Source organism: Glycine max, chromosome 2 (assembly GCF_000004515.6).
Source record: "Glycine max cultivar Williams 82 chromosome 2, Glycine_max_v4.0, whole genome shotgun sequence".
NCBI lineage: Eukaryota > Viridiplantae > Streptophyta > Magnoliopsida > Fabales > Fabaceae > Glycine > Glycine max.
In genome coordinates this window covers 33,413,266-33,435,805 of record NC_016089.4, presented here as the reverse complement: position 1 = coordinate 33,435,805, position 22,540 = coordinate 33,413,266, and the positions used below count along the sequence as shown (strand labels likewise).

The window sequence follows — 22,540 nt, the reverse complement described above, 5'->3', positions numbered from 1 at the left end:
GGGGTGGAGAAGTGTCAATGTTGATGCAGAAGCCTTTGGTGATCACTGGAAAAATTCAGATTGCTTTATGCCATTCTGAAGCTGAAGCACTAGAACATACAAAGAAAAGAGATACAGGCCATCAAAGTGTGTCATTGGAGAATAAGACAGGAGATTCAACTGTGTTGAAGATAGGAGATTCGACTAAAGTTGTGATAAAACAAGACATGAAGGGAAGAAAGCATAAATATGGGTTTAACAACAATAAACGTGAGAAGACAGAGAATAAAAGGGTGGTGGATGATGAAACTAGCGACAAACATGAGCTGCATGAAGTCCTAAGGATACCATCTAAAAGAAAATATTGATGCCTCAATCAGAGAAAAATGTAGTTGTCACTTACTTGCTTTGGTGACCTCTATCTCTGCAGAAAATTACATTAGACGATGTTAATCAATTCTCCTTCATCATGATCATTTCGATTAGCATGAACGTTGTCAGCTTCTTCTTCTCCGACAACGTTAGGAGTGATTTGAGCGGTCAAAGGACTAACATAGGTGTCCATGTATGAATCATCATCTTCTACATTAACACTAATTGTTTTGTCCTGCAGAACCACGCACCACCTTTCATCACAAGGGTCTTGCACGTAAAATACTTGTCTAGCTTGTTCTGCCATGATGAAAGGGTCATTGTGGTAACCAAGTTTCTTTAGGTCTACCAACGTAAATCCTATATCATCGGTGCGCACACCGGTGTTGTTGTCAACCCATTTACATTTGAAAACACATACTGTAAATTTCACATAGTTAAGATCCCAAATTTCATCAATGAACCCAAAGTAAGGGATGGAAGCTACACAGGGATTGGCGTCATTGACACTTGCAAAGTGTTGAGATTCAGCCCTTAGGATGACCCCGCTGTTCTGCATTGTCCTTAAAAATAAGTTGAAAAACTTAAAAGCTGTTATAAAGCAGTGGAGCAAGGTAGAGGGGAATATTAATGCCAAGAAGATCCTCAACATTCAGCAGAAACTAAATGAGGTAGAGAATCTAGCCTCTTATTGAATTCTATCTGATCAAGAGCTTAAGGACAGAAACTCTCTTCAGCAGGAGTTACGGAATGCTTCAAATGCTTTTGAATCTTTAATGAGACAAAAATCTAGGGCCAAATGGTTGAAGGAAGGGGACTGCAACACTGGTTACTTCCACAAAATAATAAATTTCAGGAGAGCATACAATGCTATTCCAGATATTCTTATTGATGGGGAGTGGGTCCAGCAACCTAATACAGTGAAGAATGCAGCTGCTAATTTCTTCCATAACAGATTCACTGAACAGAACCACTCTAGACCTACCTTGGATGGGGTTCAATTCAATTCTATTTCTCAGGGGCAAAGGGAGCAGCTGACTGCCCCTTTCTCTCACCAAGACGTCAAAGAAGTTGTGTGGAGTTGTGGAGGGGATAAATGCCCTGGGCCAGATGGCCTTAACTTTAATTTTATCAAGGAATTCTGGGATGTGCTAAATCCAGAGTTTAGAAGATTTGTGGATTAGTTCTATGTTCATGGAAGCTTTCCTAGAGGCAGCAATGCTTCCTTTGTGGCCTTAATTCCCAAAATGAATCACCCTCATTCCCTAAATGATTATAGACCTATATCTTTGATAGTTTGCATGTATAAAGTGATAGCCAAGCTGTTGTCTAACAGATTGAGGTCTGTTATGGATGGTCTCATTGATGAAAGGCAGTCAGCTTTCATTAAAGGAAGGCATATGCTTCATGGTATCTTGATCCTTAATGAGGTGGTTGAGGAAGCAATGAGAAGCAAGAAGCCAGTAATGATTTTCAAGGTGGATTTCGAAAAGGCCTATGATTCAGTATCTTGGTCTTTCTTGGATTATATGTTGTTTAGGTTGGGTTTCTGCCAAAAATAGAGAAAATGGATATCAGCTTGCCTCCAATCAGCAACCATATCAGTTTTGATTAATGGCAGCCCCTCTAAGGAATTCATCCCTTCAAGAGGCTTGAGACAAGGAGATCCTTTAGCCCATTTGCTTTTCAACATAGTAGGTGAAGGAATCACTGGTATGATGAGGGAAGCAGTCCAGAAAAATCTCTATAGAAGCTTCTTAGTTGGAAAGAAAAAGGAACCTATCAATATATTGCAGTATGCTGATGATACTATTTTTGTGGGTGAGGCTGCTTGGGAGAATGTCTATGCTTTAAAGGCTTTACTTAGAGGCTTTGAACTGGCTTCTGGCCTAAAGATTAATTTTTCTAAAAGTCAGTTTGGGATCATAGGAGGTGGAGTTAATTGGGCTTTGGAAGCAGCTCATACCCTGAATTGTAGACAAATGGATTATCCTTTTCATTATCTAGGCATTCCTATTGGTGCTAATCCTTCAAGCCAGCTGGTGTGGGAGCCTCTCATCAATAAATTCAAATCTAAATTATCCAAATGGGCCCAGAAAGATATATCCATGGATGGGAAGATCACCCTTATAAATTTTGTCCTGAATGCTCTTCCAATTTATCTTCTCTCCTTTTTCAAGATACCTCAAAGGTTAGTCCAAAGATTGATATCCTAACAAAGGAATTTTCTGTGGGGTGGAGACAATGATCATAAGAAAATTCCTTGGGTGAAATGGGCTGATATTTGTCTGCCCAAGAATGATGGGGGTCTGGGGATAAAGGATATTTCGAAATTCAATGTAGCTTTGATGGGTAGATGGATATGGGCTTTTGCATCTGCTCAGCAATAGCTTTGGGTAAGAATTTTAAATTCTAAATATGGTGGCTGATCAGAATTCCAAAATGATACACACTAATCTGAGTATCTTGACAGGTGGATCCACTACGATTTCTATAACTCTTTTGTAATTATAGTACCCCTGGTACTGTTATTTTAATATACATATCCTATTTTGCTGATAAAATAAATGGAGTAGAATTCTCACTTCAAAGTACAAGGGGTGGAGAGGATTGGAAGAGGGCCCTCCTAAGCAGACCCATTCCTTTTGGTGGTCTGATTTGAGGTCTATAATTCATCACAGCAGCATGGGTGATGTCTTAAAGCAGTTTCTTTGGAAATTGGGTAGTGGTGATCAAATACTATTTGGGGAAGATTCTTGGGTAGGTGATGGAATAACTCTTAAAGATAAATACCCAGAATTGTATCAAATATCCTCTCAAAAATTTCAGACAGTGGAAAGCATGGGGTCCTTTGGAGAAGCTGGTTGGGAGTGGGAATTCTCACGGAGAAGAAATCTTTTCGACAATGAGTTGGGGAGAGCCCTAATGCACTAAGCCTTATTGAACAGGCTACAACACTAAGCCCTAATGCAGCTTTGAAGGATTATTGGGTGTGGGGAGATGACCCAAAGGGAATCTTTACTACTAGCACTGCCTATCTTTGTATTAAAGGTGATCAGCCAATTGGCCACCTAAATCGTGGCTTCAGTCAGCTGTGGGAAATCAAAGTACCTCCTAGAGCCCTATCCTTTGCTTGGAGACTACTTTGGGATAGGTTACCAACTAAGGAAAACTTAATTAGAAGGCAAGTTGTAATTGAAAATGATCTTTGCACCTTCTGCCAAAGCCAAGTTGAATCTGCCTCTCATCTCTTTTTCACTTGCAAAAAAGTTATGCCAATGTGGTGGGAGTTTAACTCTTGGGTCAAGGAAGACAGAGTTATGCATTGTAGGCCTGGGGACAACTTCTCTCAGCACTTCTCCTTGGCTGGTTCGAGGGATTCTAATAGAAAGTGGAAGATTTGGTGGATAGCAGCTACAATATCTATTTGGAACCTTAGCAATGACATCATTTTTAAAAATCAACCGTTTGTCATCTCTAAGCTGGTGGATAATGCAATCTTTCTCACCTGGTCTTGGTTGAGGGGGTGGGAAAAGGACTTTGTTGTTCCTTTTCAGCAATGGTCCTCATCTATGTCTTTGGCCTTTACCTAGTGTGGGGTGTATGGTTGGGTTTTGTAGTTTTCTTTGTTGGTTGTTATTTTGTTGCTTATGTTTTCACGTCTCAGGATATGGCATCCCCTTTGTATCCAATGAAAGAAAATCATTCAATTAATATGAACATCACTAAATTTTTATAGAAAAAAATGAAGAAAAGTATACTAATTCATTTTCACTCTATGCTAGAAATCTACCAAAACATGCACACAAAATTTTGTTGAAAACAAAAATCCAGGCCTCCAAACAACAAAAACTGGATACAAACTTAAACCAAGAAAAACTGGATACAGAAAGAACACTGTACTTACCTAGGATCAGCTCTAGACAAGGATAGATAAACCCACCCAGTTGGCTTCACGAGTTCCACGGTCTTAATCTCCAAAAAATGTTCCCAAAGTCAACACCAAATAATTAAGCATAATCATCCCAATCAAACCCAAACCAATAAAATAAAAATTTACCTTCAAGTTGTGAAAACCATCACCGGCACGGATGGAAACTTTGCTTGGCGTGTAACTCTTGTCAAGCACAATCAACTGCCACAACAAAATGAAACCCCACATTACAATTCTTATTGATACTTTTATATGGTTAGCCAAGTGGACAAAATGACCCAATAATTTGATAAGAACCTTCGGACAATGGCACCGCACTGATTAAGAACTTACTAAGAAGAGCAGCAAACTAAGGTAGAGCTCATACCTTGTTAACTGGCAGCGTAGAAAGCTTTGAGCTTTGAGCACCCACGACTGTTCCAAGAGCAGTGTAGGGTTTTTTCGACCCACACAGTTCCAACAGCAATGCAGGGTTTTCTTCGACTTTTCTTCGATAGGAGGTTCTGTGGGTTCCAGCCAGCGGTTTCTGACAGTATCAAAATGAATGTGGGGCAATGTGGGTGTCAACCGAGCGGTTTCCGACAGATTTCAGGTGGGAGGAGAAAGAGAAGAAAGAGTGCAACAGGGTTTTCGAGTGCGCAAGTTGTGAAATTTTAACACGTTTTAACTTATTAACATAACAACATCAACATCAGTTTTTTAAGGATAACCGATGTTAGGATGAATTTGTTAACATCGGTTTTCTAAAAACCGATGTTAACTTCAACAAGGTAACATTGGTTTATCAAAAAACCGATGTTCAGTTCAACTCTTAACATTGGTTTTGTCAAAATCGATGTTAACACTATGAAGTTAACATCGGTTTTTACAAAACCGATGTTAACATATTCATCTTAACATCATGTTAAAATCGGTTATTTAAATAACCGATGTTAACATTAAGTAGTTAACATCGGTTTTTATAAAACCGATGTTAAGTAACTCCATTTATTTACAAAAATACCACCGCACTTTCGTTAACATCGGTTTTTGCAATAACCGATGTTAATTGACCGATGTAGAAAGCCTTTTTTTTAGTAGTGTATATTACAAAAAGATATGTTGCATTATAACTAAAAATAATAATAATTATAACAAATATATAATATAACTTCATGGAATAATTTTATTTTTAGCATATATTTGATCAATGTATTATATTTTTCACTTATATATGTTTTTCCTTAAAAGATATTCAAAATTTGTGATTTTTCATGAAAAAAATTTCATGATTGTTCCCTACAATTTAAAAAATATTTCCTTTACTCCCTGCCGTCAGGTTCCGTCAAATGATTGTTAATGTGCCAATTAAAAGGACATGTCACACGTCACGTGAAAAAAAAAAATCAGGTTTTATCAACTTTTTAAATCGGTAATATTTATAACAGAGGTAGAAAACGTTATTATTCTACATCTCTAATACAATTAATGTAAAAATTGTAAAACCTTATGCATTTTATATCAACATACATGTGGGCAGGTGATGTATGTCTTTAATGGACACCTTAGTAACCATTTGACGGAACTTGACGATAGGGAGCACATAAAAAAAATTTAAAATTGTAGGTAGCAATGCAACCATGGAAAAAAAAATTAGGGAGCAATAGAAAAATTTTGGTATTTTTTAAGAATCCAAAATATATTTAAACTTTTTTTTTTTGCAAAAATAACATGCGGCAAAAAACTCCCTTAAATAACACCAAAAGATTCATATTTTTACAATTAAAATTTTAAACAATTAAATATTCGTTTATTGTAAAATTAGTAGTCAAAAAGTATTTATAAAGGACTGGTGCTTCCACTGCATTATAATAAGATATGTTACATTATAACATATTATGATAGAACTTTATGAGATCTTGTCCAAAAGAAAACAGAACTTTATGAGATAACTTTTTCAACAAAATAATTATATTTTATCATTTTATAAAACGTATTAATTTTTTTAAAAAAATAACAGGTTGGAAAATCAGGGAGTCCTTTAATTAGCACCAAAAGCGTTATATTTTTTAATGAACCTTTTAAAATAGTCAAGTATTTGTTTATTGTCTGCAAAACTAAATTCAGTTTAAGTTGTTCCTGATGAATCAATTTGTTGTTGAAATTCTTAAAAATAAATTAATTTGGTTCTTAAATTTTTAAAAATCCAAGGTAAAAATTGAATCATTTAAAATAACCTAGAGACCATATTAATTTTTTTTAAAAACTTTAAAGAATAAATTAAATCTTTTAAGAAATTGGAAATCAAATTAATTTATTTTTAAGAAATTAAAAATTAAATTGAACCTTTTTAAAATTTGAAGACTAAATTAAAATATTTAAAATAATTTGAGAACCAAATTAATAATTAAACCTAACTAGGCACTAAAACTTTGGTACATGGCAATGGCACATGGCCTTGAATATATGCATTCTTTCTATGATTAAAATAGATTTAAATATATTTTTTATTCCTAATAAATATTTAATTTTATATTTACTCCCTAATAAATTTTGGTTTAACGACGAGTCTCCAATAAAACAACAATTTTTATTTTTGATCCTTGACACTTATTTTTAGCTCCTAATAAATAAAAAAAATTTGTATTTGCTACTGATAAATATTTTTCATTTGTTATTAATACACACTAAAACAAAAATTTGTTAATTTATTAGGAAACAAACACAATTTTTTTTAATTTTTTAAGGATTAAAACAAAATATTAAGAATAAAAAATAAAAATGTTATTTTATCAGAGACTCAACACAAAATAAAATTTAATTAGGAACAAATACAAGAATTGAGCAATTAGTAAGGATCAAAAAGTCATTACAATAATATAGTAATGCAAAAGTAACTAAAAAACTACTAATAATTGGAACGGCATGCTATTTAATTTACGGTTAGTTACAAACAACTAACGAAATAGAGAATGAGAGATATTTCACAAGAAAGGATAAAACAGATCAACAAGAGAACTTGACCGTAATGGGATTACGGTATGTTTGATAAGTTATTTTAATTAATTTTTAATTTTTTTATTAGTCAAAATAAAAATAACTATGAATCATAGTGCTTCACATGTTAATTATATTAAAATTAAATTCATATAACAAATATATCAATATCAAATTTTAATAAAATATTTGTAATTATGTATTTTTTTTAAATATCAAATGTGTGAATCAACTAACACAATATTATTTCAACTTAATAAATAGTCTCAAATCTAAGTCTTAGTATATAATTACCTTTTTTTTTGTTGCATAATATATAATTACATTAACTACTCCAAAATTAGTTGTAATGAACGATACATGTTATTTGTAACAAAAGAAAATATAATATAATGTAAAATATATTTAAATAGAAAACAAACTAAACGTATTTCTTAAGAAAAACTCAATATTACAAATGTAAATCATCGGTTTCACATGTTAGTAATAATCTTTGTGAATTTATAATAAGAAATTGTATATACATTAATCATAATTTTTTTAAAAAAGATAATTATATTTTAAAAATCTATTAAATTAGAATAAATCATGTTAGTAAAAAACAAGGACAAGGACAAAGAGGAGAAAAAAAAAATCAAAATAATATATTAAAAAAATTGGAATAGCAGATTGCTTTGTTTCACTATCTTAAACAACGAAAGATTTCATCTTTTTCTTTATGAAAGGCAACGAGAGATTTAATCTTAACAGCATGTGCATTCAATCACGATGATGCAAAGATCAGTATTTATTTTCTTTTAAAAAAATGGAAGAAATTCACTTATATATGAATTACAAGTCATAGCAATCAAGAACAATTAGTTATTTTGTTATTTTACACTTTGATATTGACTATTGTCTCTCTTTAATCGATAATTTTGATTATAAGCCTTGTTGGGTTTGTCCTGATGAATAAGGTAATCGATTACTAAATCTTGTAATTGACTTAGAAAAAATGAATTTTATCTTAACTTCCTCTGTATCTTTGTAATATATTATGTTTGTAATTTTTTAATTTTTTAATGCTTCGGAAATATAAAGACAAAAGAAACAAAAAAAACAAGAAACTAGCAAACTATCTCAGTCTTAAGTATCGAGTTCCAACAGCATCCGCTATAAGATGGATCCTTGAGCTAGAAGGGCAGTCATCAAACGCAATCCAGCTATTATCTTGATCAGAAGAACCTAACTTAGCCAAGCTATCTGCAACACTATTTCCCTCTCTCAAGATATGAAGAGAATGAGTCTTGTTCATGAAATCTCTAATCAGCATGATATTATGTTTGTAAATTATTACACTGTTCCAAAATTCTAGAAACAAAATAAGAACAATCTATACTATCACAACAAAGTTCAATCTATTACAATAGAAATAAATGGCTTGAATGAACTTTATTAAATGCATCATGAATGGATTGAATTTTTTAATAAATCAAAAATTAATTAATGAATTATTTTTATCTGATCTATTTTGATCTGAATTAAAATTTATCTGATCTATCCATTTTGTCAGCCTTAGACAAAAGTAAGGATTTTTAAAAAGATTAAAGACATATGTAGATATTTCTTTGTTGCCCACTTTTGGAACGAAGCAGTTGAATGAAATGTCTTCACGACTCATGATTAAGGCATGAAAGAGGGAATTCCAGCACATGGCATAATGAACATGTCACATGCATTTGAGCTCAAAATGTTAAAATTAAAGTTCCTTCCACTACCTTTACACAGATTGTACAACACGCCATGCATACAGTCACACACCATATTGCCTTGCTTATAAATTACGTTCCGTGTACCTTTCACTCTTCAAGACTATTTTGATTGTTTTTGAGAAGATTATAATTAACTCACTTTATTCCTACCTTTCCTTTAGGGCTTATAACTTAGTTTGTATCAAGTTTAGGTTAGGCTAAACTTTTTTAATAAATAAACTAGACTAAAACTTTTTATAAAAATCTATTAGGCTAAAAATATTTAGGTCCGGTTTGCTAAAAGGTTTCGTCGTATAACCACACGATCCAGAGAGTCCTTTGCTGAGTTTTTGCTATCTATGAAGGAGTGCAACACGCATGGGATCTGGGGTTCAGGCACATAATCTGTGAAACTGACTCCCTTTCCTCTATGGATCGTATTCTGAAGGATAACCACATCTACCATCCTCACTATGCTCTGGTTCATTGTACAAAGGATTTGGTAGCTGCTGATTGGAACATCACGTTCGACCATACCCACAGGGAAACACATTAGTGTGCGGATTGGCTAGCCAAAGAAGGAGCCTCTTCTCCCTCATTTTCTCCCACTCAAATCTGGGAATCTAGCCCACATCAGCTCTCTTCTTGCTGTTTAGCTGATGCACTAGGCATTCAATTTGTTAGATGCTAGTTTCGCTTGTTGTCTTTAATTTCCTTTCACTGATAAAAAAAATAAAATAATTAGACTAAAGTGTACACCTTGTTATCTATAGTTTATCATAGAGCATAGTTATATTGCTCACTTTGGGTCTGAAATCTCCTTTGGATACGGCTACCCTTTGGACTTTTAATCTAAGCTCCTTCGACCAAAAAGAAAATAAGGGTTCATCCAACATGCTTCCCATTGATAATTTATACTGTTTTATTTTCCTATATCCTTTGTTATTCATTCTTTAGTCTTCCTTTATTTGAGGTCCGTCAGCAATACAACCTAGCGTTATATAACTCTTCCATACTGAGACGACGGACCAACGATTTTGGCTACTGAGAATAAATAAATCTATTATTTCACAAAATATGAAGACAAAGTTGAAGATGGTGAAACTTGAACGACAATATAATGCTTTTTTTTAGAGACAATTTATTACTATAATAGTAAAAAGTTTGAAATTGAGTGGAGACATGTGTCCTTATCAATGTAGATCTGTCACAGCTTCCAAGTATACAAATTGAGTTTACACCGGAACTCGAGACCATGCATTTTCATTCTAATTTCACAATGACAAATTAGATATTTCTACAATTAAGACCACTTCAAGTTGCAGACAACCACAGGTTAGTCAGCAAAAAATGTAAGTACCACTATTGAATTAAGCTTGCAAATTCCAGCCAAATTTGCAATTCCTGCAGGTCTGGCCTTTCCCGAAGCTGATTAAGTGTCGATTGAAGCAGTCAGAGTGATTCAAAGCATGAAAGAATAATCTTTCAGAGAAATTAAGGAAAAATACCGAGTAATTAAATAATGCTATCAGTCCATCTGTGACATAGAAATTTTTTAAAGAAAAAACCCTTAAAATTCATATTCACACTTTAGGTGCTACAAGATCGGGCACATGAATGTTTAATTTTGATATACCGTGAGTGTAAAGATATTTATACTATCATCTATCAATCAATTAGAAATCACCTTAAATATGACTTTTAAAGTAATTATAAAAAAAGTCAACAATTTTCAATCACACATTAAATTGGTAATCCATGATTGAATGACAATGTTTACACTCTCAATGTATTCATGTTTATAAAAACTATATTCTTCCAGGCTAATTATTGCAAAAATATGTAATTTCTTCAAGTTATAATTCATTCAATAATCAATATCAACTCATACCTATGATCTAGAACTTCCACCGTGATCCTTCTCAACATGTTCCACTAGGGCCACAGGATCTCGAAATCCTCTACTACATTTTGGACAAACATCAATTGTAACCTTCGCTCCAGATCGGTTGCCACTCCTCTCGTGAACTTTTTGCACATGGTCCACCAAAGTAGTAACTGAGGAAAACTTGGCACCACACTGAGGGCATTGCTCCACTTGACCACTGCTATGGCTCTGACCCACCCCACCCCTTGCTGTCTGCCAGGCACTCAACTTTGAGACACCAGCCTCAGCCGAAGCTCGAATGTTAGAAGCCGCATTAAGAAAGCTTGTACTCCATTTAGATGATGTGGTTGCGCTTGACTTGGGTTTGGACTCCTGCTTTTTACTCCCATTCAAAAGATTCATGAATGAAAAACTTGATTCCACATTTTTGGGACCAGGACATTTATGATCAGGTCCAAACCGATGCTTTAAACAATGCTCTACTGTGCAGTCCCTGCACTTAATTGTGTTTGAGAATACTAATATCTCTCTGCATCCAGGGACAGGGCATTTTTTCTTCTTTGTGACTTTCTCGTAATTCGATGGGTCGCACTCGGTGTTGACATGATTCTCCCAAGTTATGTTTGGATCTTGATCAGGAACTAGGCGAACTCCTTTGGCACAAAGTGGACATATAACTACTGTGACATCTTGCTTGTCAGCTTTTGTACACAAATGTTTAATATAACTTCTGTGCTCCAAACAATACACCTGAAATAGATTTGGCTGATATAGTTATGCCAAACGAAAAGCTTGTAAATTGAACACATGTAGAATAATAATAATTCCATACCTAGACAAATTCCCAGAATGTCATCAGGAAAATCACTAATCAGAATATCGTTTCTTGCATGAACCCAAGAAGTTTAAGTGCTTCTCAGAACTAAATAACAACGATTAATACATAACCAAAACTGAAAATCATTAGCAGTGGCGGAGCTTTACCAAAAATTGCCTTTTGAGGGGGGCAAAAGTTTCAAGTCCAATATTTAAAAGTTTAAAACAAGATTGTCAAACTTGAGAGATTACACAAACTTGTGGACTTTTGTAAACTCGACTCATAAATTCGTAAGAGTTTACCTAATATAAAAAGCTATATTAAAAAGCAACCTATAAATGACAAATTTGGCACCTCTAAAGTGGAGAATCATTTAGAAAATAATAAAGTGCACTCACCAACATTGGTTGAAAAATCAAATACATATAGAACAATAAAATACATATATAACAAAAGCTAAAGTTAATTACAATTTCAGCCATTAACTTTCAATTAATAGTTATTATTGAACTTTATCTTGTAAAGTGCACCCTCCTCATTTTGGAGGATCAAAATTCATTAATGAAATATATGCATTACATAACACTTTCAACACAAAAGTAATTCAACATTTCAACCCAAAAATAAAGCAAAGTAGCAAATCATAATAATGTGTGATAGTAAATTAGTACTAAACAAAATCAAACTAAATAAATAAACAAATCATATACAAATTCCTAAAGTGAAAATGTTTCAAAAGAGAATTAATTTTTTCAAATCATTTGAGCCCTAGTAAATGTTAACATTTATATTGGCTAAAAAATGCAGAAGTGGCATAAAACATTGTCATTATGGGCTCAATGGGGGGAAAATTACATTTCCTTTCAAACTTGTTGACTCGCTTCTTGACTCGAGTTTACACGGGTTTAATGAGTTTATGTGTGTTTATATAGAAAAGAGTTTGACAATGAGTCAACATGCTAACTAGAATCGTAAACTCATAAGAGTCTTATGAGTTTACTTAAGAGTTCAACAACAATGGTTTAGAACATTCAAACATCCTTTCACACATAAATATATAAAATTTGATGTTAATTTTATTTAGTGGACTTAGAGGCCCGTGGAAATAAAAGTAAGAGCAATACTGAGAGTCTGAGATGAAATTCCTTAAGTGCTTTCAGTGCTATTCTCCCATTATAATTGGAGTTTCACCTTAGTAACAAGCAAGTAATGGTTGGCACTTGGCATTAGTAACCGAGGTAAAGTAAAACTTCAATATCAGTTAGAAAACAACACCAAAATCACCAAAAAAACTTCAACAAAGTTTTATCCTAAAAATAACCATAAGCTTCAACAATAAGGAGCCAATCCCCATCGTTTTGGTCTCCCACTCTTAACAATCACTCTCCTTATCTCTATCGGTGTTTGGACCCATGTAAACACACTTACACACTATAATAGATAGCTTCTGCATCAAAATGGCCTAAAAATGCAGTTCCAAACACACTATCAGTTGATAGATAATTAACTACTTCAACTGCCGTTCTCAATCATCTAAGTCATCTCCTGTACAATTTTCTAGCATTGATCATTCTGCACCTAAGTTGGTAACCAACTCTCCGTCTCTACTTCAACATAAAAGTAAATAACACCATCCAGCATCCTTCCACAGCTCATCATCTCAAAAGTAACCCATTTTGGTCATTGTAATTCCTATAAATTTGCAAAAATTTATGGGAAGAGAGATTTTCGCACAAATAGCTTCCACTTCCAGATATGCAATCAAAGTCATCAAAGTTGATATATTGTTACAGATCAAGCGCAAAAGGGGACGCGGAGCGTAACACTATTAAAAAAAATACAGGAACAATTTTATTCATGCTACTTTTGATAATAATATAATCAGTTTAGCAAATTACCCCATTAAGAGTGTTTTAGTTAACAAATTCACATGTTTAGGGGGTATAATGGAGAATGAGATTGAGAGAGGAAAATGGAAGAACCTGGTCGCATCGATCGCAGGTGAAGGGCAAGAAATCGATGAGCTTGCAATCGGACACAGCACAGTGCTTTCCCAGATCTGGGAATTCTGGAGTTCCCATTGAAAACACACTTCTAAACACACGCTAAATGAAATTGAAATTGAAACTGAGCTTAATTAGGGAGAAATGGCGAAAACCTAGAGAGAAGTTAGGTGGGTGGGAATGGGAAGGGAAAGGAAAAGGAAAAGGAAAAGGAAAAGGAAAAGAATGAGAGTCGTCGCCGCCTCGTCGGAACTGAGAGGGAGTCTTCCTATGCTGACCACCTTGACCCCCTCTCCCTTCGCACGTACCACCCACGGAATGAATTCATCCCTATGTAAATTATTCAAATATATGTAATTGATTTTTTTTTATATGAACCTAGAAATTGATTTTGTTTTATATATCTTAAAAATGTTAGAAACATTATTATGAGTTTAATTTCTACATGTTAGTATTTATTGTGAGTATAATTTATGACCATATAAAAACATTTTACACCAATTAATTAGAAATAATATTAAGAATGAGTTTTAAATTAGGTATTTAAATTCTATGCATTTTTATACTTTCAATTAATTAGCAATAAAAAAATATAATAGATAAGTATGAATATAAATTTTGAAGAAATTAATAAATTTTTTATTAAAAATGTTACTGACACTCTTTCTAACATTCTCTTTCTATCTCTTTATGATTGGTTAAAATTGATTAAAAATAACCATTTTTTAAGTTTTACTTTTCATTTAATAATTCATTCTCTTAATTTATATTGAATGAGAAGGGAAACCTACCAGAATTGATATTTTTTTAATAAATTTTAACTAATAATAGAGAAAGTATTTGAAAAAGAGTATTAGAGAGATTACCGTTATCCTTCCTTAAGTTTTATATACAATAATAATTGGAAAATAACAAGAATGGATCCAAGAATCCACAAAAGGGGCTAAAAAAGTTAATATTAAATTATAATAAAAAGTAAATTAATTAATATAAATCACCTATAAAAAATAATAGGAGATCAAAAGCTCCACAACCATAAAAATAAAAAATCACCTAAACATTTCCCGAAGTCCCTTGATGTTGGGGGAGTGCCCGTAGTTTGGGTACCATCAGATTCGAGTCGAGAAGGAGGATATTCAAAAGACCGCATTCAGAATTTGTTATAGACACTGAGTATTTAGTTATGTCATTTGGTGTGACTAATGCACATGTCATATTTATGGACTACATGAATTGTATTTTTCATCAATACTTAGACAAGTTTGTTGTGGTGTCCATTGACAACATCCTCATATACTCAAGGAGTTCAGAAAAGCACGCAGAGCACTTAAGGATCGTGTTACAGATTTTGAAAGAATGAAGAATTTATGCAAAACTCTCTAAATGTGAGTTTTGTCTCTAGCAAGTACAGTTCCTAAGACATGTTGTGACGAGCAAAGGAATCATTGTAGATCCAACCAAAGTTGAAGCTGTAATGCATTGGATGCAACCTACAATGCCTATAGAGGTTAGAAGTTTCTTGGGTTTAGCAGGATACTATAGAAAATTCATTGACGAATTCTCTCATTTAGCATTACCGCTAACCAAACAGACCCAAAAAGGCCAAGAGTTTGTGTGGAACAAGGCTTAAGAGAAGATTTTCCAAGAGTTGAAGAAAAGGTTGATGTCTACACCAATCTTGATTTTACTTGATCCTGAAAAGAAGTTCAAAGTGTGTTGTGATGCATCAAGACAAGGACTCAATTGTGTTTTGATGCAAGAGAAGAAAGCGATTGCATATACTTCAAGGCAACTGAGACCACACGAAGTGAACTATCCTAACCATGACTTAGAGCTGGCAGCAGTAGTGTTTGCGGTAAAGATATGGAGGTATTATCTTTATGGAACTAGATTCGAAGTATTCAACAACCACAAAATCTTGAAGTACTTGTTTGATCAAAAAGAGTTGAAGATGAGGCAGAGAAGGTGGATGGAGTTTTTGAAAGACTATGACTTCGAGTTGTCATACCATCCCGGAAAGGCTAATGTAGTAGCTAACGCTTTGAGCAGAAAGTCATTGCATGTGTCTGTCATGATGGTGAAAGAACTACAATTGATCGATAAGTTCAGAGACTTGAACTTAGTGGTGGAGGTACGACCCAAGAGCTTGTATTTAGGAACTTTGAAGATCACTAATGACTTTCTAGTGCGATTTCAGGAGGCTTAACAAGGAGATCAGTTCTTACAAGACATTATGAGGCTGAAAGAGGAAGGCAAGGAATTGGAATTCCAGCATAATGTGAGTCAAGAGTAGATGGAGGGCACAAGAGAGGGTGTGCATACCTCAAGTAGAAGAGTTGAAGTAAACAATTCTAGATGAAAGGCACAAGAGTAGATGGACTTTCCATCCTAGATCAATGAAGATGTATCGAAACCTTAAGAAAAACTTTTGGTGGTACAAAATGAAGAGATATGTAGCTATATATCTAGCAAAATGTCTAACCTGCCACATGACTAAGGTTGAGCACAAGAGAGCTATTGGAGAATTGCATCCCTTAGACATTCCTGAGTGGAAGAAGGATAACATCTCAATGGATTTTGTCTATGGTTTACCTAAGACCAAACAAAATTGTGATGATATTTGGGTAATTGTGGATAGATTGAAAAAGTCTTCTCATTTTATCCCCTTTAACATGAAGCACATGAAAAAGATAATGGAACTCACAAATCAAGAGGAAGGGTGAATTCGTCTTGAAATCAAATCAAACATAAAAACAAAGTTTTGAAAAACTTTCGCTTTCAAGGATTGTATCACAAACTTTTTATTTAAAACCAATATCTAATCAATCACCCTTACTCAAAACCATTTTGTTAAAGTTCTTTACAAAAGAAATATCTTTAAAATCAACAAATTGATAAAGAATGTGTGAGAGAGATAAGATTCAAGAAAAGATGTACAACAAGATTTTATACTAGTTCACTCTCTGTTTGTAGAGAAGCTACTCTAGTTACCTAATTCAACTTGAATTAGATTTCCACTATGCACTTTGAGTTCTTACAAGCAATCACAGTCAATCTCAATTCCTACCCAGAAAAAGAGACTAAGACATCCAACCCTAGAGTCCTTTGTGAATGAAAGCCTAAGAGACACCTACCCTTAGCCCAAACTAGAAAATCCTATTCTAGCATGCTTTCAAAAACTCATGTATATGCTAAAACAATATTTAAAACATATGAAAACTGAGTCAAGGAGAGACACAACCTGGTCATTCAAATGCAAGAACTAATGCTTGATTGAATGGATCTGTTCTTGATCTAACAAAGATGTTAACAACACACTTTAACCATGAATGCTTCAAAAATGATTAGTAGAATATGTGAGTCGCAAAAAATTATTCTAAACACTCATTCTCCTTCCTTGAAAAGTGAGAACACAAGGTGACTATTTATAGAGAAAAAAATTTATAACAGCCTGTAGTCGATTAAATTGCCTATGTAATCGATTATCTCGAAGAAGTAATCAATTAGATTCTCATTTTAATCAATCAAAGTGTTCTTCCCAACACTTGGAAAACATTCAAGAACAATGTAATCGATTAGACTCTTGATTTAATCGATTAAAGTGTTCTTGATCACTCTTGGGAACACTTTCAGGAATGAAGTAACAGATTACAATCACCTAGTAATCGATTAAAGCATAGACTAATGAAAATCAAACATGGTCTCAATGGAACTGTGTAATCGATTATGGATAACTAGTAATCGATTAAACTAGAATGAGAATCTCCCTACAAGCTTCTCAAATGACTTGCATAATCGATTACAAATAGTCTGGTAATCGATTAAAATAGAGAGTTCATGCACTAAAGAAGTTTCTAACTTTAGAAACAATCTTCCTATCTCTACATATGATGCATGATGTACATATGGATAGATTAAGACTAGGATTCAATAATCAATACAAATACCACTCAATGAGTTGGGCATGTAAAAAGACAAAACTTTTCAAACTTCAAAACTTAGTCTTCATGTTGCACCCTTATCTCTAACAATCTCCCCCTTTTGGGGTTTGATGATGCCAAACATGAATTGCCATTTGAGTGCATTTGGAGAGGCTTAAGAGTAAAGAATTCTCTTGAAATAAACCTGAAAAATTTGTACACTATTGCCAAAAGAAGCACCAAATCACATCAAATCATATCATCATCATCATCATCATAGAGTAGAGTTAAGTAAATATGCAATGCACTACTTCTTCCTAATGCAATGTTTCTACCCCTTTTGGCATATCAAGGCCAAAAAGTCACAACTACTCTTAGAGTAAAAAACAGACAAACATATGATGTGAATTTGGAAAAGATCATAGCATTTCATTCAAGTCATTAATTAGTACAACCATTATAAAAAAAACTAACAACTTAATCAAAACAACAGAATAATTGACTAGAGAGATAAAAACATGATTAAAAACAATTAGAAAGGACAACCAAACAATAGAAATGAGCACTTAAAACACAAATAAGCTTCATCCTTATTAGGGTTTAGGAGGTTGCTAAGAGTTAGCCTAGTTTCTATTTTTCCAGCATGGAAGTTATATTCTCCAAAGAACTATGAACCTCAGCTGAGTACTCTTGATGGAGGTGAAGCATAACATCCATCTTTTGAATCATAAGAGACTCAAAAGGACTCCATTGAGGTGTAGGCTCATGTTGAGCTTTAACTTCATCATCTTCTTCCATCTCTTCCACGTTTCCAACAGGAGGCTCTCCAACCATTATCCATTTAGGATCAACAAACCTCATTCCAAACTTCTTGAGATGCCTTTCGATAATCTCACAAGAGGCTTTGTTAAAATCTACAATCTCATTAGAGAAATCAACCTTATAGTACTCAATGAATCTAGAGCCATGCAAAACATAAGGAAATTCATAATCCACAAGCCGAAAACATTTCAACATAATGTCTTTAGTTAGCATTACCCAATTCATCTTGATAACAAATTTCAGATCATAAACAATCTATAGATCATCATCCGTATCCTGAGCATGATTGCTTGACCTTGGTGTGAGAATGTAGGTGATGAGGTATACAAGCATTCCGTCCTTTGTAGTTAGTTCACCAACTCCTAAGCAATTCCTTAAAATCCTGTCATGTCCAAACCAACTACTTCCTTCCACACAACAACATCTATGACCATATTTACTCCATTAACGGTAGAGAAGAGGTTACCTTCAAGGTCAGCATATGCACAAGTGTAGGAAAACCTTGAGTAGCTCTGGATAACATGTCCCTTTCATCTGCACCAGCTTTGACAACCCTTGCACTTCCAACAGATTGGGAAAGTTGAACCCATGCTGAGAGAACCATCCCAAGTCCAAATACTTGGGTACCCTCACATTTTTTACAACATATATCATCTTGTAGTCATTCTTCTTGCTTTCATCTATGAACCATGTGTCCAAGCGATTGATAACAGCCTGGGAGCATCCACCTTGCTTCCTCTTGGAGGATTTTGCCTTCTTCGGAGCTCTTGAAGGGTTACTCGCCATCTTGAAGAGAAGACAAAACGTTTGAAAGCATAAGAGGTTTGGGTTTAGAGAGGGGTGGTAACAAAAAGTTAAGGAAAGGTGTTGGTGTGATTTGTGGATAGAGTAAGGTTGTCTTTTAAAGAAAAGTTGAGGCATTTTCGCATGCTGAGGTGGGTGGCGAGAGTAAATGCAGTAATAATGGTGGTCGATAAGGTGAAGACGAATAGGTGTAAAAAATTATCACACACAAAAAAACATGCAAATAATCGATTAAAATTACATGGAAATAGATTAAATTGACCATTGTTTTCACCCAAAAACCAAAAGCTGATATAAGTAATCAATTAAAATGCAATGTAATCAATTAAATATGATAGAACCCCCTCCCCCCGCCCCGAGGCCTTTGTAATCGATTAAGACGTAAAGTAATTGATTAAAATAGAACACAAAGCCAAAACAAGCCATAAACCATAGCAAGTAATCGAGTAAAACGAGGTGGTAATCGATTACAACATAAAACCTTAACCATAAAACCACAAAAACATATACTATAATTGATGAAAACATGAGGTAATCGATTGAAACATAAAATTTTAAAACTAATAAACACACAACAACATTGTGTAATCGAATAACACGAGCACATAATCAATTAAAACAATGAAAATCACAAAAATAGGGTAAAACACATATTTTCAAAGAAGAAAATAAATTTCAAACACATCTTAACATATCAACATACATAGACATTCAAGATAGAAAATGACAAACATATAGAACATATACCAAGCTACATATACTATAGCATAACATCATTCAATACTAGATCCATCTAGGATACCTAGTTGATTCCTAATAAAAAAGAACCTATCTCTAGCAAGAGGTTTAGTAAAGATGTTAGCTAATTGATGTTCACTATCAACAAACTCAATGCAACAATCACCTTTTGATACGTGATCTCTAAGAAAATGATGCCTAATCTTTATATGTGTAGTTCTAGAATGCATGACCGAATTCATAGACAAGTTTATAGCACTTGTGTTTTCATATTTCAAAGGAATGTGATCAAGGGTTACTCTAAAGTCTTCAAGCTATTGTTTCATCCAGAGACTTTGAGCACAATGACTTCCAACTGCAATATATTTTGCTTCTAAAGTGGATAATGCTACTGTCGCAACATGCCCTTTTGCGGGCGTGCGAGGCGAGGCTCACAGTGCGTTTTCCAAAGGAGGAAAGATGCGGGGAGTCGCCACCAACGTTTATTTGTGGAAAACGTCGGAAAAACCGAAGGAAACCGGTCAAAACGAAAATTCTAAGTTCAGGAGTTGTATTTACGTTTGAGGAAGGTATTAGCACCTCTCACGTTTGTCTCAAAGGACAACAACCTATTTTTTAGAATTGTGGAAATTGTGTTACCTTAACTTTTATTTCTTTTTATTTTTTTGAGGTCGACAAAAGCGGGGCTCTTACTCCTACGTACCCTCCATCGAAGAGGAAATCAGACCTACGTAGTTCTTTCTTAAGAGTAAAAGCGATCCTTTTTACTTGAAAGGTGATCATTTTAAGGCGTTGGACCTTAAAAATGATCTATTTACTTGGTAAGGAAAAAACTGAGATAATAAACTTTCAAATCCTTTTTAGTGACTTTTTGTGGACGAGCTTGACTAGGCGGGTTGATTTTAGCCTTAGTTTCACTTTAGTTATTAGTCAATTCAATTATGAGAAATCCCAAAGAGAAAACGTCTGATTGATTTTTTCGCTTCATTTTACTAAAAGGTATTTTTTTATTATTATATTATTTATTTTACCTCTTTTTTGATTTCCAACGTGGTTACGGCACGACCGAACGGTCGGAATTCATTTTAATAGAAATTAACGGATATTACAAATCAAATGATCGGTGGAAATTTATTTTATTTTTTGATTAGGCGAGAAATGACTTAAATAAATGACTGAAGCACGTCAAAAGGGGGTACGAAAAGTAAATGAAAACGAGAATAAAAGTTCATGAAACAAATGGGGACCACCACGGGTACATAGAATGAATTGAAAAGCTCGGTTTGGGGTACTTACCAGTTGAAGATCGAAGAAAACGAAGAACGAACGATGAATGTCGAAGAACGGTTGAAAATCTTCGCGTAATTACCCACAGAAACGTTACGGAAGCGCCTCGGCTTGGATTTTCTTCACGGAAACAATTTTCCTTAGCAAATTTAAGAGAATACGAAGTGCCAAGAAGGCTGAACCCCTTCCCTCTTCATTCCTCCCCCTATTTATAGCAAAATAGGGGAGGGGCTTGCCACCCAGCTCGCCCAGTACGATAACTAGTGCAACAAAAAACCAAATACACGGCGATAAAAACAAAGTACTAATAATACTTAATTACTAATAAGATTTAGTCATAATAATAATAACAATGAATCTAAGAGGATGATGGAGGCGGTGGTGGTGGATCAAAGCAAGTACGGATGAAGGAGACATCTTCTTCAACTTGTGTGAGGCGAATATCCATGCCGACAAAGCGTGTATCCAATGAGTCGAAATGTTCACCAACATAAGAACGAAGACCTCGTAATTCGGTAAGGACTTCATTCAGGAGTGCTGAATCTTCACGCTGAGGAGGAGGTGAAGGAGTACGCTCATCTTGAGGAGGGAGTGCGTCTTTCTTCAGCCATTGACCATTCCGATCCTTACGGTAACCAAAGGAAGTCACAACACCAGCACCAATTGCAAAGGAACGCTTAACTTGAACAAATGGCTCATCATCAAGCGGAATTTGAAAATGACGCAGAAACAAAGTTATCAACTATGGATAAGGTAGAGGTGCATTGGCCTGTAATGCCTTATGCATTCGGTACCGAACCAAATGGGCCCAGTCGATCTGACAACCGGTGAGAAAAGCCCACATCAAAATCAAATCCTCCTCAGAGGCTTGTGCTAAATTTGAAGACCGGGGAAGTAAAATTCTAACAATTATATAGTGCATGATGCGATTATCAAAAGTTAATGATCCGGCCAGCAATCTACCGGTCATTTCAGCCTGATCATTGCAGACCATGCGGCGAGCATCATGACTAGAATAATCAAATTTCCAGTCATCAACAATGGTGCCCTCAAAAGGTGCACCTTGACTGGGTAAGTGAGTTAAAGAAAAGAATAAGGACCGATCAATGATCATAGGAATACCATGCACCTCAGAGGAAATAATGCCATCCTGAATTTTCAAATTGCAATAGAAGACCTTTACAAGTTCAGGATAATGTGGCAGTTTTAATGACATGAAATCAACAAGGCCAGAATTTTGAAACACTTGATAGCAATCAAACGTTTCATC

General features: G+C 34.4%; 1 protein-coding gene across 2 annotated transcripts; it reads right to left on the bottom strand.

The window, feature by feature from the left end:
- Window positions 1-9,695: 9,695 nt before the first annotated feature.
- LOC100786272 (zinc finger AN1 and C2H2 domain-containing stress-associated protein 16) lies at window positions 9,696-14,034 on the bottom strand. Of its 2 annotated transcripts, none has more exons than XM_026125892.2 (3): window positions 13,679-14,034; window positions 10,883-11,629; window positions 9,696-9,711 (listed from the first exon to the last, which is right to left on the bottom strand). In XM_026125892.2, exons 1-2 carry the CDS (start codon window positions 13,775-13,777, stop codon window positions 10,883-10,885), a joined length of 846 nt encoding a protein of 281 aa, XP_025981677.1. In that variant the 5' UTR covers window positions 13,778-14,034; the 3' UTR covers window positions 9,696-9,711. The 2 variants fall into 2 exon arrangements, with proteins under 2 accessions (XP_025981677.1, XP_003519070.1); XM_003519022.4 differs by lacking the exon at window positions 9,696-9,711 and adding an exon at window positions 10,136-10,419.
- Window positions 14,035-22,540: the final 8,506 nt, after the last annotated feature.